Raw genomic sequence first — 15,141 nt, 5'->3', positions numbered from 1 at the left:
GACGCGCAAAGCACTTCTGGATGCTGAGAAGGGGTGTACTCAAGTGGCAAGAGCGAACGGTATGCCCATGGGACAAAAGACGCAGTTTCCCACGCACAAAAACCCATCCGCCCGATTCCTCCGCCAACCCCTATCCCAACACCTTACCACACGCTCATAACCCCCATTATTCTGGTCATGCACTTCCCGCAGCAGTGCCAGCTCGTCCGTACTCGCTTCTCGCAAAAAGAAGCGCGCTCCCACGCCCAGGCGGCCCGTGCACGGTCCCCGTTCGGTCCCTTTCCCGTCTCCACCCCCTCGCACCGAAAATGCAAAAAAATCTTCACCACAACCTCAACACCACGCTTCCCATCACCTAGATGAAGGAGATAGTGATGGATCCGCCGGGAATTGAACCCGGGACCTCTCCCATTCGAGGAGCGCTATCAGAGACTATTCTAGACGATCTAGAGCAGTTTTGGATGTTGCTAAGGGAGTGTCATACCCCTAGACCACAGACCCGATTCGTGGTGTTGGTTCGTTGTAGGAACTTGTTGGAAACGATTCCGGCAAGTAGGTTTATGACTAGGATGAGGCGGGAGTCCAAGGGGCGTGGGGGAACTCGGTGGGTGCCCTTGGGGCGTCACTTGCTAATGGTGAGAGAATGTGGAGAGCCAAGGCATAGCGATGAAAAGAGACAAGTATTTTTGGCTTGTGTGCATCCTTCTGAGACCTGGAATCGGCAAGTCAGCAGCGGTTTCTTGTTTGGCAAACAGAAGAAAAAGTTGCGCATTGCCCCTGACCCAGACATTTATCGTTGTTGACTGATCCTGGCTACACTCTGCTCTCGGATATTACCTCGTACCAGTATTAAGACTACTCTTACTATCTTAGAGGAGCGAAGACGCATGAATGCTCCCGACGAGGCGCACCTTGTTTTGACACACATCATGTAGCCGACTCTTCCGGCGGAGCTTTGCAACAAAGAAGCGTCAAACGCATAAGAGATAAATTTGGTCCGTTCTAGAAGACATCTCTCGATCGATTGCGGCTGCTTTTGTCTTTTGCAGAAGCTTTCTCGTCGTCCCCTTGGCAGCTGTCCCAAAGGCGCCACCATCACTGCGCAATGGAGTGGCGTTGAATTGCTCAATGATGCCGAGCTCTTGAAATCGTGGGCCGCAAATCCTGTTGAAGAAGAGCTTGAAGTAAGAGCAGAGAATTCGAACAAGGAGAGAGACTTGTGACGCATAGAGCCAGAAAGAAGAGATATTGACACGCACACACAGTGCCAGCTGGGTCGGCTAATCGGAGGCTTCGCTAAGTTGTCGAGCGAAGATAGCGCGCACCACTACATTCATATAAGCAAAGAATTGGAATTGGAGGATGGAAGTTAATGATCAAGAGGGAGGAGACCTGTCCAGTGGCCTTCTACAAGATGGAAACTTATTCACCCACTTTTTTCAGAGATGTACTTCACTGACCGTAAGTACAGCACATTCTGGCCACACAACTCTCCTCATTCATGGGTACTTCTTGTTCTTGAACACTTCTTCTTGGACGGTCCTTTTACATACACGAATACTCTTTGCCATGAACACCTCTTATTTACAACCTCCTAGCCCGCAATAATCAAACACTATCTTCCACTACATACATTGTCATCCCCTCCTCCCTTCCTTCAAAGCCACCATCGTCCGCGCCGCCACCATGGTTTCCTCCCTTTCTGCAGCTTCCCGCGCAGCCGCCTCGAGTCTGTCGACCTTGTCATGCAACAACTCGTTGTGCGTTTCCAAGGCCTGATTCAAGCGTTTCAACAGGCCGTTCCGCTCCTGCAAGGCCTCGTGGGAGCGCTGCAGCCTCTCATACTCCGCACGCGACACGAATTCTTCCTCCATGGTGGCTCCTGCGTCCATGTCTTGATCGCCGTCGTCAGAGCCCATGACCGTGAGCGGAGAGGATGGCGGAGCCTCCATGGGTCTTTGCTCTCCCGATGTGCCGTATTGCTCGCCATCCACATCCATGTCGTCGTTTTCGTCGCTGACGCTCGCAGCATCATCCCACGACTGAGGCTGCGCCTGCGGGTGTGCGTAATGAACTGGCGTGGCAAGCTGATCGTTCATCGGCCGAAAGTTCTGAATCCGCGCAAACCGCAGCAAGCAAAACGCACGATAAACGTCCTCAGCGTCAAAGACCGGCTCACCCGTCGCATTCGCCGCGATATTGGTGCTGTTCCGGAACAAGTGCGGCAAACGAGCCATCAACTGCACAACCCCCATCGCTTGACCAACATAATGCATGTCATACTCATGGAACAGCATCATATTGTTCTCCACCCTCAAGTCCTGGAGGCAAGGCTGGCGGAAGAAGCCAACGCGCTGGCGGATGCGGGCGAATCTGTGGCGCCAACTGCCGCTGCCGTGGACGACGAAGAACATTGAGAAGAGGCGGTTTTCAACCCAGCGCGCTACCGAGCCTGCCGCGCGGATGTCGCCTGCTGGAAACCACTTGCGGTTTTCCGCGTCCTGGAATTGGCGGAAGAAACCCTCGTGGGCGCGGAGGATGGATTGGAGCTCGCGGGTGTGGGAGAGTCCCAAGTAGCCGCACAGCAGGGTTTTGGCGCGGTAGATCTTTTGGCGAGGCTTCAAGTCGCAGATGCGCACCACATTGGGCGGTTGGTTGAAATTCGCGGCGGGAATGGGTTGGTCGACGTGGATTGTGAGGTGAGGGTTCGCGGCCTGCTGGAGAGGTTGAGGGTTGGGATTCGCCGGAGCCTGGATGTAAGGATTATATCGGGCGGTGTTTATATAATGCTGCTGCACTGCCGGCATCGGCTGGACAGTGTTCGTGGTGTGGTGGACAGGTTGATGGTACGGGGCTGCCGGAAATCGAACGCCAGGATTATACTGGGTGGTGTTGATGTGATACTGCTGATACAGCTGGTTGTACGTCGGCGTTGAGTGGTGAGGATTCCTGTCTGGGAAAGCCATGATGATCTGTGTGTGATGAGCTTGAAGTATTCGAGACAGAAACACCATCGGACTGACTTACCTTGACGAAGAGTATATCTCCGTGATCTGGTCCAGAGAAAAGTGTGCTATGTTTGCCGAGTGACCTTGAAGCTGACGCTGAGGATGAAAGTGGAGAAGCAGACGCCGAGAGTGTGTAGAGAAAAGCAGACGCTGAGAGAAAAGAATCATAACAACAGTTAAATAGCAGTGCATCAGCGAAGGCGCAGGCGCAGGCGCAGGCGCAATACCGTGGCCGCTTCAGCGCACAGACCTATCACAAGACCATATTAACACTTGAAAGTGTTAATTGCAGGGAGTGTTAGGGAGCAGACCATTCTCCATACCATTTTTCCAAGTCTGCATCACAGCGGCTCCAGGGAGCATTCATCACTGCTACAGTTCCGCCCATGGAGCTGCCATTCATGACGACAGGCAGATTCAAGCCGCAAGGGAAGCAGGACGCTGGCTAATATACGTTGCTGCATTGGTCTTCTTCCACGTAGCATTCGTAATTGCTACCAGCAACAAGCAACAAGCAACAAGCAACAAGCGGCAGAAACATTCAAACTGGGCGAAAGATTGGGGCAGAGTTTCCATTGACTGACTGTCTTGTTTCTCTACCGTTGATGCCACCACACTTTGGCTTGATTTTGCAATGACCTTGCCTAGGCCTGGGTATCTCAAAGCAAAATCAGTGTCTGCCTCGTAGTGTTTTCGATCAGAATCCGTATCCCATGCTTTCTCGTACAATTCCGCAAACCATTTTTTTGTTTTTCGAGATTTGGACGACACGCACGCCGGCAGTATCTTATCTTGAGCAAGGGGCCTGTTTCGAAGAGACTGGATATTCTGTTAGCTGTCCTGCGAGGATCACAGTCCAGGGAGATTTGATCACGTACCATTGTGGATGCATTCCTCGATCCATTGCATTGAAAATCCGTCAACTCCCCGAAAGGCAGAGTGCAGTACAGGAGCTGTCGAATTCTTTTGTCTGGTGTTCAGCAAGGTGCGTGAAGGCGCAAAGACGCCACTAAGAGAGGCAGGACGATGCGCTGAACGTCCAGTCAGTCGATGCGAAATCAAAAGCTCATGGAAAGGCTAGGACGTACAGCATCGGATGAAACGGATCGGATCGGATCACTCGCTTCCAGACATGACTTCAGTCTCCGAATCCTTGGACTCCAGGTCGTCATCGCTGCAGCTTCCCAGCAGCTCATCGAGGAGCTCACCACTGAGAAAGAGCCAGAAACGCGAGTCCTCGGCATGAGCTGGAACGAGAGGCTGGTAGGCGGTCTTGGGATCGATCTTGTTGTCCACGTAGAAGGAATGAGGAAGATGGTAAGGAGCGACGCTGGCAGCAACCCACTTGGCAAGCTCCGAGCCGGGGGAAGGACAAAGATGTGGAACGATGCAGCCAGTCTGACTCAGCCAGTAGTAGTGGAGGGGATTCATGACCTTGAGACGCTCGATCCACAGGCGGTAGAGGAACACGTGCGTGCAGAACGTGCCGAGCGTTCCAAACGGACAGTCGAGATAGCCGGTGCGCATGCGAATGTAGGTGTCAAGCGAGTCATCCTTGAGAATCTTGTCGCTGAAGACTCCACCCATGAAGAGGCAGGCCATCTGGTGAGGGTCAAGCCTGCGGATCAACACCGTGGGGTCTGGCAGGTAGCGGTCCGGCGTGGCGTAGAAGTACTCGACCGGGTTGGCCGAGTCCGTCTTGCTGTCTTGACACATGTCGGTGACTAGGTATGCCGGATGCGGGTGAGCAAGCAGTCGAAGCCTCCTTGGACGCGGCCGAGCAAGCGATGGGCGAGCAGACGAGGGCTCGCGCGATCAACGGAGATGAGAAAGGTCGCACGAGTGGAGAGACGATGTGGGAGGTGGATGTAAAATTTTGAAGCGTCGCAGTCAAAAGAATTGTTTTGTGCGCCGGACGCTGCGCCGGTCGAGGCAGGAAGGAGCGTCGTCGAGGCAAAAAAGAGCGTCGCCGTTCGACCAACTCCAACACCACACAATAACCTTCAAGGTACGGGCACCACAAATCGATTCACGCAAACGCGTACTTACTCAACCACAGATGGCGCCTCAGTCTCCATCTCAAAAAGCTGACGACATGTCTTCCTCAGCCAGTGAGTTTCCCAATCACATCGCATCGCGTCGCCCTCTCTTGAGCTTGACTGACATGATTCGAGACCCCAACTCCACGAGGCCTGGCCAACCTCAAGGTGAGAGTGTATCGAGCCCCCGAGAAACCAAGCTCTTACTCTGTCTCGCAGAATCTTTCGCCGCAACAAACGCGGCAGACAACCCGCAGCAAGTCCCCAAATACACACCAGAGCGATTTAGTAAGTACTTTACGTATCCTCGACGTTTTATCCACGAATCGAGCACTCACAAATATTTTATCCTAGGGCATGCAATGATGCACATGGACAGAGTCGCCTTGCGGTACGGCATAGTCCTCCCCCGGCCAGCCATCGGCTGGGGCAAGCCGCGTGATCCAGTCGCATCGAGTGCGTGGCAGGCGGTCATGGTCGAAAGACGCCGACTGTGGGAGCCAATCCGAACCCTCATGGCCATCCAGCGGGAACAACTGAGTGGGCTTGCCCCTAGACCTGCCCCATCGGCTTCTTCGACTGCGGACGGCGCGGCGAAGTCTTCGGAGCTTTCGTCTGCCATGGCCAAAGGAGGACAGCCCCCGGTCAGCACATCAATCAAGGCCCAAGGACGACAACCCCAGACCAATGCTGGCTCCTCAAGAAGCAATGTAGCCACCACAAGCAAAGAAGGGCAGCCTTCCCCCAGCACCACCACCGCCGCCGCCGCCACATCCACCACAACCAATGGAGGCCAGCTCCAGGACAACGCACCCACTGTGGTCGAAGAGGGACAGCCCCAGGCCAACACTTGCCCCTCGAGAAGCAATGCGGCCACCACAAGCACAGAAGGATTGCCTCACCCCAACACATCCACCACGGTCAGAGGAGGGCAGCTCCAGGCCAGTGCTTGCCCCTCAACCGCGGCTGAAGGAGGACAAACCCCCGGCACCACCACCGCCGCCACCGCCGCATTCACCACAGCCAACGGAGTAAAGCTCGAGGTCAACACATCCATCACAACCGACGAGGGACAGCTCCAAGCCAACACAGGACATTTTGAACCGCACCCACAGCCCCGACCGGGGCTCGCAGCCAGTCGCCCCGCGGGCAAACCCGACGACGACGACGACGCTCCCCCCGCACCAAAGAGGAGGAGGTACAGTTACTAGAGCGGGGCGTGCAGTGGGGGTGACGACGGGAAGGAAAGAAGTGGCCGGGTAAGGTGGTATGGTGAGATGGGATGAGATGAGATGAGGAGAGGAGAGGAGAGGAGAGGAAGAGGGTCGGGGCATGTATGTATGCATGTAGGTCGTCAATGCAAATTAACGAACGCTCCTCACGCTCAAACTGCCCCCCCCAAACCACGCGAAAGAAGAAAGAAAACGAAATGTGGAGAAGGGAAAGGACAGACCACTTCAATCCAAGTCGTAATCCATTCATTCATGGCTAGCTACTCGACAAGCAAGCAAGCACACAACCACCTCACTCTATCAATCGATCGAATTGGCTTTCAGATACGGATAGGGGGGGGGGGGGGGGGGGGGGGGGGGGGGCTCAAACATACATTTCGCTCGTTCCGACCAAAGACACAAACGACGACGCAACTCACCTCAACTCACCTCAACACAGTTCAAGCCCACAGAGAGAGAGTGTGTGTATGTGAGCTCACTAGAATTCGTTGCGTTGCGTTGAGTTTCTGCTTCCTTCCTTTCTCTCCTCCTCCCCTCCTGTATCCATCCATCCGTCCATCCGTCCGTCGTCGCCGCCGCTCTTCGCTTCCATCCATCCATCATGACGCTAACACCAAGCAAGCAAACAAACAAACAAACACACAAAACCCTAGCTAGCGGTCGCGGTCTATATACTCGCCATCACTATCATACGCCCTGCCCCTCTCCCTGCGCGGCTCGCCCCCCACACCCACGCCCTCCCCTCCTCGTCCCCTGCCCCTCCCCCGGCCCGTCGCAGCCGTGCCCCCGCTCAAAAACCCACCAGCCCAGCTCCTGACCTCGCTCCATCCGTCGCGCGCCCACGCCACGACGCCGCCATCATCACCGTCGTCATCTTCGTCGTCGTCATCGTCGTCCATGTCGTGCATCAGGCCCTGCCGCTCGGCCGTGCTGCCGCGCTCGAGATCCAAGTCCAGGTCGTCGGCGTCAGCACTGCTGGCCCCGCCGCCGCCGCCACGCCGACGGCCGCGGCGGTACACGTCGTCGATGAAGGGGTCGTCGGGGGCGTCGTCGGAGCGCATGCTGAGCGGGCGCGCGGCCGAGGGCGAGTCGTTGCGGGCCGAGGCAATGGCAGACTGCGAGGGGAGCGACGACGTGGCCGTTTCGTAGAGGGCGGCGTCGGGGCTGGAAGACATGGTGGACGTAGGGCGGCGGGCAGGGCCGGTAGAAGTGGCCGCAGGGGCCGAGGCGCCGGCAGTGGAAAGGTAGAAGGGGGAGGTTGGGCCAGGGGTGTAGGATGGCGCCGAGGTAGGGATGGCGGTTGCGGTGGAGGAGTGGGGGTGCCGCGAGGGACGGTGGTGGCGGCGAGAGGACGACGGGGACGACGCGAGACTGCGGACCACGTCGCCTTTGCAGATGGGACAGGTGCGGCGGCGGGTGGTTAGCCATGGTGTTCTGTCAGGGTTGTTAGCGTTTGCGGTTTATTCAGGGGTTAGGACAGCTTACATGCAGTCGACATGGAACTCGTGGCCGCAAGGCAGACTCATGACGCGACTGACGCCATCCACGTACTCCTCCAAGCACACGACGCACTCTTTTTGACGTCCACCGTACTTGCGCCGCCACGCTGCCAGACCACTCGTGTCTTTTTCGGCGTCAGCGCTTCGAGAGCGGCTGCGTGCCGTGGGGACATCTCCTGCTGTGCGACTTCGCGGGCGGCTGCGAGAGGAGCCCGAGCTGGTTGCTTGCTGCAGCAGAGGCGTGCGAGGGCTGCCTGCTGCTGGTGTTGCGACAGGGCTGTTGGAGGCGGTGCTGTCATCGTCAAGAGTGTGGTACGTGCGAACGGGCAGCCGTTCGACTACGCTCTTGGGTGCGCGCCACCTGCGTCGTCTGATGCGCGACCTCAGGAGGAGCAGTGCGTAGACAACTGTCAATGTAACCAGCGGGCTTACGACGAGAACCACAAGTGTGTCGAAAAATGGAGAGTTGGACATGCTTGTGGGGGTAAGCGTAACCCACAGCCCTTCGTGAGGACCGTCTTTCCCTAGCCCAGGCGCATGACTCTGGACAGCGTATTGTGATTGCTTCAATGCCGGTCGCACAGAGGTTGGGCTTGGCTTTTGCGTCACCGAAGCTGATGGCTTCGATGGAGAGGCTCCTGGTTGCTTGCCCCAAGGAAGCTTGTTGAACCAGTTGCTCTCCTTGCCGTTGTTGTTTTTGCCAGAGTATTCGCCGCTCCCGGGCAAAGTGCTCCCGCCTTTCGGTTTCGACTCTCCAGGCTTTTGCTTGGATGAAATGTCTTTTGGGTTCTTGGCGAGGTCCGTCTGCTGCGGCAAGAGATCCGGGTCTCTCCAGTCCTGCACGCCAATGACGAAGTTGTCAGCCGGCCTCGAAGCAGCCTTGGTTGCCGTTGGCTTGGTTCTGTTTGGCGTCGCAGTGGCTTTGGGGGTTTTGGTATTTGGTTTGGTCTTTCTTGGCTCTTCTTCGTCCCAGTCCTCCACGAGAATCCAATCAATATTTCCACTGCTTGGAGGGCGTCGGCTATCGCTCTTGCTAATTTCCTTGTTCCGACTGGAAGAGAATAATGTAAAGAGAGAGCGAATCCAGCTAGGTCGAGCCTCGTCGGCGTGCACTTCCTCGCGCGACGCGCGGTTCGAAGTCTTGGCCGAATTTGCCGCAGACGTCGGCCGGGACCCTGTAACGCCCTGCGTAAAGGTCGGACCTGCCACGTGGGACTTGTCGCCGCCCTTTTGCTCCTTGCTCGTCTTGTGGCCCAGCTTGATGGACTCGTCGAGGGGCGAGTCGTCTGGCTGTCCTCCCGACGGCACAAGCGAAGATAGTAAATGTGCTGTCGTATGCGAGGTAAACAGTGCTGGAATGGTGATGTTGGAAGTATCGCCGCGCGCGTACATGGTCACGAGAGGGCCTCCGCGGATGTCATCGCCGACGATGACGGCCACGCCACCTCTTCGCTGAGCCCATTTGACCTTTTCCAAGAAGCCACAGCCGCCGCGACTGAGCAGGACGACCTTGCCAGCAATCTCGGCGCTCTCCTGCAGCGACTGTATGTCTGCGTGTTCGCTCACTTTGCCGAGGTCGAGGGAGCTGCGCGATCTGGTGCTGGCCCACGAATAGTCGGAAGGGTCTTGCAAGTGGTTGTCGGTACCATCTTGCAGCGACGGGTCCGTCTTGGAATCCGAGACACCACCATCGGCCGCTCTCTTGTTTTGCTTTTTCGCATCCTCGCCCGGTTTGGCGGCCTTTTTGATGGACTGGTCGAGGTCCGGGGTCTTGCCGGCGCGCCGCCTGTCCTCCCAGCCAGGCACGTCGCTGCAGCCCAGCTCGCCCTCGGCGCCGGTTGTGAGACCGCCGTGACTGAGGCTGTCGCCTCCGAAGCCGCTGCCGGTCCACAGCTGGCCACTCAGACCCTTGGATGGCAGGCCCGGGCCGAATGCCGCAGGTCGAGCAAGGAAGAAGGTCGAGTTGTCGTCGGTCAAGCTGATGATGGCCGACGGAGGGAAAAGCGAGGGAGCAGAGAAGGAGAAGAGGGCTCGCAGCCTGCCCTTTTGTTTTGCAGACTCGTTGGGGTTGGTGGAGGCGTCTGCGCTGTGGGTGGGGACGGTGATGTAGAGGAGCAGCGTGATGGCGAGGACGCAGGAGAGCAGCGACAGCAGGAGGCGGAGCGGACGCATGGTCGCGAGGGTGGCGACGCTGCCCGCCGCGTGGGATGGAAGCAGAGGTTTCTGGCTGTTGTTTTGGGGACGGACAGACTAATATGGCGTAAACATCTGGGGAGCACGGCGGCTGGAGGTGGTGGTGCGGGTGTGGAGAGAGGCCCGAGTGTAAGCGGCGAGCGAGGACGCGGAGGGACGCAGAGTGAGAGCGGGCCAGGCGGCGGGTTGCAGGAGGAGGAAGCGACGAGAGGCAAGAGTGAGCAGCAGGAGCAATATGTATGAGGAGTATAGACAGAATGGACCGGACGCGACTCGACTTGGCGATGCAGTGCGGAGGGTGATGAGAGATGATGTTAGAGGGTTGCTGCAGTTCAGTTGGCCACTGCAACCGGCCCGCCAGCGAATCAAACGGCGCCGGGATGGCGGCACATGACTGTTTCGACGACGACACCAAATCTCCACGCCAGCACCCGGCCACCCGACATCTACATTCTCTGCCTCGATGTAGTCGTTGACAACTGCCGCGACGCGATGCGACCACGACTCCGTCACGTCGGAGCCACCTGCTCTCTCTCGTTCACGTCATTCGCAACTTCTGCTACACCACGCTCCCCCGGCCGTCAACATGCTCTCCCATCTCTGCTCGCCATGCCTCGACTCTTCATCCCACCAACCTCTATTCCTGCGATCTCCATCATCTCATCCTACGCTCTTTCAGCCCTGTGCATCTCACTATTCCTGTTCCTAAAACGGCTTCATTACGCTTCAACAGCCGTACCCTGGGCCGCATCACCACCTAATCGAAAACAGCCTCAGAACTCGCCAAAATGTATACCAACCCTCCAGCCGTCACCCCGATCGTCCTGCCCGGCATGAGAGTCAAGACTAGCGAAGTCCCTCCTCCGCGCCCCTTGCGAGGCTTCAGCTGGCTGCCCACGACCATCAAGAACCACTTCATTGCCATGATTGGCGAGTTCACTGGCACCTTTCTGTTCCTCTTCTTCGCCTTTGCAGCCACTCAAGTTGCCAATGCCGGCGCTGCGGCGGCGGCCGAGGTTGCGGACACGGCCGTCGCTGACGCTCCAAACACGCCCGTCTTGCTGTACATCAGTCTGGCCTTTGGTTTCTCGCTCGCCGTCAACGTCTGGGTCTTTTTCCGCATCTCGGGCGGCCTCTTCAACCCAGCAGCAAGTGCTTTGCGGCCTTGCATCGTCTTGCCCAGCTAATTCTCGCAGGTGACGTTGGGGCTCTGTCTGATCGGCGCCGTGGGCTGGCTGAGGGGCTTCCTTGTCGTCCTCGCGCAGATTGCCGGTGCAATAGCGTCAGCTGGCGTGGTTTCTGCCCTCTTCCCTGGTGACCTTGCCGTCCGCACCACGCTGGGTGGGGGCACGTCCATCGTCCGCGGCCTCTTTATCGAAATGTTTTTGACCCTGCAGTTGATCTTTACCATCTTCATGCTCGCAGCAGAAAAGCACAAGGGAACTTTCCTGGCCCCTGTCGGCATTGGCCTGTCGCTTTTCATTGCCGAGCTCGCTGGTGGGTGCATCGAACCAGCACTATCTGACGCAGCTAACCGACCACATAGGCGTCTACTTCACTGGCGGCTCGCTCAACCCCGCGCGCTCCTTCGGCCCCGACGTCATCCTGCACACGTTCAACGGCTACCACTGGATCTACTGGGTCGGCCCGGCCCTGGGAGCCCTGCTTGCCGTGCTGCTCTACCGCACCATCAAGATCCTCGAGTACGAAACGGCCAACCCAGGCGCCGACGACGACCACGAAGCCCAAGTCTTTTACCCTGACGAGGAAACTGGCGCCCGCAACCCCGGTACCAATAAACCTCTCCCTTTCGTCCTGCACTCCACCAACCCCCCCATCTTTGGCACCCTCCCCAACCCCCTTCCACGCCCGCGGTCCTCGTATGCCACTCTCCGCTCGAGCACTGCTAACCGGAGCCGCCCAGCGTCCGCCGCCGCCCGCTACGACGGCCCGTACGCCGCCCCGGGCGAATCCAACCTCGTCGGCCGCTCGCACTCCGACCCAGACCCGCTGCTCGAGAAAGACTCGCCTCCGCTCCGCCGCCAGGCGTCGTTCGAAGGCGGCATCGGCGGCGCTCCGCCCGGCTCCGTCACGTCGGCCACCAGCTCCGGCACCGTGGCTCGCCATCAGGTCGACCGCGGCGACTCGTCCGGCAGCCCCTTCCCGGCTGGCGTGAACCAGGAGAGCCACGGCGGCGCGAGTGCGCGGGCGTGGCGGGCGTCGCCGGAGGCTGAGAGGGGCTTGGTCGGTGTGCGGAAGTCGTGATGGCGGTGTTGACGCTGCGTGATGCTGATGGCGCGAGGAGATGTTGAGGGGGTTGGTATGTATGTATGCTGCTTGCTCGTGGCGCTGTGGTAGGTACATGTACCTAATCTGATGATGTCAATGGAGAGGGAGGCGGTCGTTAAGCTCTGTCTGTCTTCTTGTGCTGGTCATCCGTCGACGTGGCCAGGTGTCCAACATTCGAGATGCTGCTCCCCATCCACGCACGCTTCGCTTTGGTAGATCTGCGTCCCGAGATGCTGCCCAACAGCATGGTCTTTCGATGTGCACGAATCAGACTTCCCCCGGCACCAACGAGACGGCGGTTCTCACAACGGGCGGGTGTGTGAGGAGCATTCGTACTACTGTATGTCCACACTTGCGCGGGCGAGGAGCATTCGTTCGTTTGGACTGCCTTGGACATTACCTGGGTAGACATGCACGTCACAGACAGGACAGTAAAGTGGGAAGCGGTCAACCTCGCGCCCGTCCATTCCATCGCCGAGTCGCGTCCTCTCGACTCCTTCTGCGTCGCGCATTTCGACGTCTTGGTTGTTGTTGTTGTTGTTGCTCCGCCTCGGCTGGTGCTGCAGCGCCGAGTCGAGTGTTGGCCCGCGTTGTCGGGGCTGAGAGACGTTGGGCTGGCATGGCGGCGTGGAAGCTCTGTCGAAAATGCTCCGCCGGGGCTCCCGTGGCGGCTGCGTATCGGATTGACTCCACCTCCAAGGTGGCCGGGCGTCGATTTGAATTTGGTTCGACCGCCGTTGGGTGTTGACGGGCGGGGGGTGCTGTGATGGCTGCGCGCCGTAGAAATTGATTGCCCCGACTGTCCCTTGGATCACGAGACCGTGGCCCAACCCAGAAGATTGCTGAGAAGGAGTCAACCCGTAGGATTGCTGAGATGTGCTCAACCCTGAAGGCTGCTGGTATGTACTCAACCCTGAAGGCTGCTGGTATGTGCTCAACCCAGATGGCTGCTGTGTCTGCCCGGACCCCTTCTGACCATGAGCATTGGCCCGCGTTTGGAACACGCGTTGGCCATGGATGACCCTGGAGGGGCCACCATACTTCTTGAAGTGGTTCATGGCCTGGGGGCAGGGCCTCCCGACGTGCCCGTTGCTGTTGCAGTGGCAGCACCTATTGGCGCAGTAGGTCCAGTGTCCACCGTGACGGGGCTGACTGCACCGGGTACACCTGTTGTAGTTGGCACGCCTAAAAGTATTGGAGTGTCAGCATTCAGAGGTGATGCGGACGGGAAGGGCGGGCTTCACTCACGTTTCTTTGGTTTTCCTGGTGGACCCAGGTCCAGTTGGTCTGCGGGGTGGCTCACCACCGCCGGCGGAAGATGCTGTTGCTGCGATCATGGTGGTGTTGCAGCGGTATGGTGAGGAGGAGAGGAAGAGGAGGGAGAGGAGAGGACGACGATTTTCAAAAGTGCGAAGCCCACCACGGCGGTACCGTAAGCGAGTCACGACGCGGAAGGAGCAGAAGCCTGGCCGGTCTTGTTTGCTTCGTGAGGTGGGTGCCGTTGCCCACCATGGGGCAGGCGCAGAAGGTGCGCGGCCGGAGCGTGCCTAAGGCTGCTCGGATGCCATGATCCAACACCATCGCGCGTGAGAAGGAAGTACATGAACCGCAAGCGAGCCCGCACTGAAGACGAGCACACAAGAAGGACGACGTGGTTGCAGAGCCTTAGATGAAGCAGTTCCGGTTCTCAGACCTTTTCGACCGTCTCGTCTTTTGACATACTCACTAAACACTTCGAGCCCTGCCCGACGGCTGTGCATATATTAATTCGATGACACCAGACTCGATTGAAAGAGTACCGCAATGACACGATGACGAAGATAAGCATCTCGAGAAGGACATGCCTGAAGCCATCGTTGTGGCATTTTGTCAATTGACGAGCTGGGACGGCGGCGTCAGATCAACGACCAACAAACAAGGTCTCTGGCAGTTTGACTACAATCCAAGGTGGAAAAGGAAGACAAACACGGCAGTACGTCTCTTCCAGTAGTTCGCTGTCAGTGGAAGAGCGAGTCTCTGGACATTGTCAATGGCGGACCGAGCACGCTTTTTATACCTCAACAATTAGGAGCTGTAAGAAGGCGAAGAGCCAGATGCAGTGCAAATGCTGTAGCATGTGGAGCATTCATTGCATCTGACATTTCATGTGTAAGCTCTGAGTCCTGGTTCCTGACACCACCAGGGCCTTGTGAGAGCTCTGTAGTCACGCCTCCAGTCCTGAGCTCCCGGTCCCCTGGATCCGATTCCGCCTCTGCCCCCGAGCATAAAAGCCGGCCTCTCCTATCGAGAGGCTCTGCTTCAGGAGGAAAAATGCAGCCAGCGCCTGCAGAGATGACCACCACTCTCAACACTGTGTCCTTTTCTCGTGGCACAAAAACACATTCGAGCTACTCTTCCGCGGCTGCGGGGCGAGGACGCCATGTCGACAACACCCTCTCTCGCAGCCGTCGAGGCAGCAGGAGCATCTCTCAATGTTCAACAACGTTGGAGCAAAATGGTGGATGGTTGCGGCGTGGAATGATGGTGTTTTGCTTCACTGGCGCAAAGAATCCAAATAATTTGGCTGGAAAATCGCAAGAAGGGCGACTGTTCGCGCGCCTGCCTCTTGACCTCAGGCAGACAACGGCACCCACGGGGCCCAAGTCCTCCTCCTCCTCCTCCCCCTCCTTGCGAGTCAGCTGGTGGGTGTGCTGACGGGCTTTCGAGAAATAGCCAGAGTGAAAGCGAAAGGAGACGGTTCTCTGTTCTCTCGCCTTTGGACGTTGAGCATCATTACTGCGCTTCAAATTTCGGTATGTCCGTCCGTACTGCCAGCCGTTGCGGCGGAAAGCACTGCTGACAGAGAGATGCCTAGCAAAAGTCGACTATCAAACATGTTGTG

The 15,141-nt window shown here is 57.8% G+C and overlaps 6 protein-coding genes and 1 non-coding gene across 7 annotated transcripts; 2 read left to right on the top strand and 5 right to left on the bottom strand.

Moving 5' to 3' along the window:
- Positions 1-375: 375 nt before the first annotated feature.
- Positions 376-501, bottom strand: J3D65DRAFT_t71. The gene has a single exon. It is a non-coding gene; the product is annotated as a tRNA-Ala (tRNA).
- A 1,136-nt stretch (positions 502-1,637) lies between these two features.
- On the bottom strand, positions 1,638-2,966 carry J3D65DRAFT_667952 (uncharacterized protein; the record flags this gene model as incomplete). Its single annotated transcript, XM_066803068.1, has 1 exon — positions 1,638-2,966. The coding sequence occupies one exon, from the start codon at positions 2,964-2,966 to the stop codon at positions 1,638-1,640; it is 1,329 nt and encodes a 442-aa protein (XP_066655431.1).
- A 1,158-nt stretch (positions 2,967-4,124) lies between these two features.
- J3D65DRAFT_603279 (uncharacterized protein) lies at positions 4,125-4,724 on the bottom strand (the record flags this gene model as incomplete). The annotated part of the gene is made up of 1 exon (XM_066798195.1): positions 4,125-4,724. The coding sequence occupies one exon, from the start codon at positions 4,722-4,724 to the stop codon at positions 4,125-4,127; it is 600 nt and encodes a 199-aa protein (XP_066655430.1).
- Positions 4,725-5,067: 343 nt separating this feature from the next.
- On the top strand, positions 5,068-6,258 carry J3D65DRAFT_696641 (uncharacterized protein; the record flags this gene model as incomplete). The annotated part of the gene is made up of 1 exon (XM_066804031.1): positions 5,068-6,258. One exon carries the CDS (start codon positions 5,068-5,070, stop codon positions 6,256-6,258), a length of 1,191 nt encoding a protein of 396 aa, XP_066655429.1.
- A 241-nt stretch (positions 6,259-6,499) lies between these two features.
- Positions 6,500-10,282, bottom strand: J3D65DRAFT_677278 (uncharacterized protein). The gene is made up of 3 exons (XM_066803640.1): positions 7,765-10,282; positions 6,654-7,713; positions 6,500-6,576 (listed from the first exon to the last, which is right to left on the bottom strand). Exons 1-2 carry the CDS (start codon positions 9,948-9,950, stop codon positions 6,933-6,935), a joined length of 2,967 nt encoding a protein of 988 aa, XP_066655428.1. The 5' UTR covers positions 9,951-10,282; the 3' UTR covers positions 6,500-6,576; positions 6,654-6,932.
- Positions 10,283-10,804: 522 nt separating this feature from the next.
- On the top strand, positions 10,805-12,236 carry J3D65DRAFT_553403 (aquaporin-like protein; the record flags this gene model as incomplete). Its single annotated transcript, XM_066797131.1, has 3 exons — positions 10,805-11,143; positions 11,168-11,468; positions 11,518-12,236. 3 exons carry the CDS (start codon positions 10,805-10,807, stop codon positions 12,234-12,236), a joined length of 1,359 nt encoding a protein of 452 aa, XP_066655427.1.
- A 229-nt stretch (positions 12,237-12,465) lies between these two features.
- Positions 12,466-13,448, bottom strand: J3D65DRAFT_373175 (uncharacterized protein). Its single transcript, XM_066795725.1, has one exon. The coding sequence runs from the start codon at positions 13,316-13,318 to the stop codon at positions 12,596-12,598; it is 723 nt and encodes a 240-aa protein (XP_066655426.1). The 5' UTR covers positions 13,319-13,448; the 3' UTR covers positions 12,466-12,595.
- Between the last annotated feature and the right edge of the window lie 1,693 nt (positions 13,449-15,141).

The sequence above is a fragment of the Phyllosticta citribraziliensis genome (assembly GCF_038025025.1).
Source record: "Phyllosticta citribraziliensis strain CPC 17464 chromosome Unknown J3D65scaffold_6, whole genome shotgun sequence".
Taxonomy (NCBI): Eukaryota; Fungi; Ascomycota; class Dothideomycetes; order Botryosphaeriales; family Phyllostictaceae; genus Phyllosticta; species Phyllosticta citribraziliensis.
This window is presented reverse-complemented; position numbering and strand designations above follow the sequence as displayed.

Excerpts from the sequence above, each read along its gene's own strand:
- J3D65DRAFT_373175 (XM_066795725.1), bottom strand. The coding sequence starts at position 13,318 with ATGAACCACTTCAAGAAGTATGGTGGCCCCTCCAGGGTCATCCATGGC.
- J3D65DRAFT_677278 (XM_066803640.1), bottom strand. The coding sequence starts at position 9,950 with ATGCGTCCGCTCCGCCTCCTGCTGTCGCTGCTCTCCTGCGTCCTCGCC. Across the intron at positions 7,714-7,764 it reads GAGTTCCATGTCGACTGCAT|AACACCATGGCTAACCACCC; the intron begins GTAAGCTGTCCT and ends CAACCCTGACAG.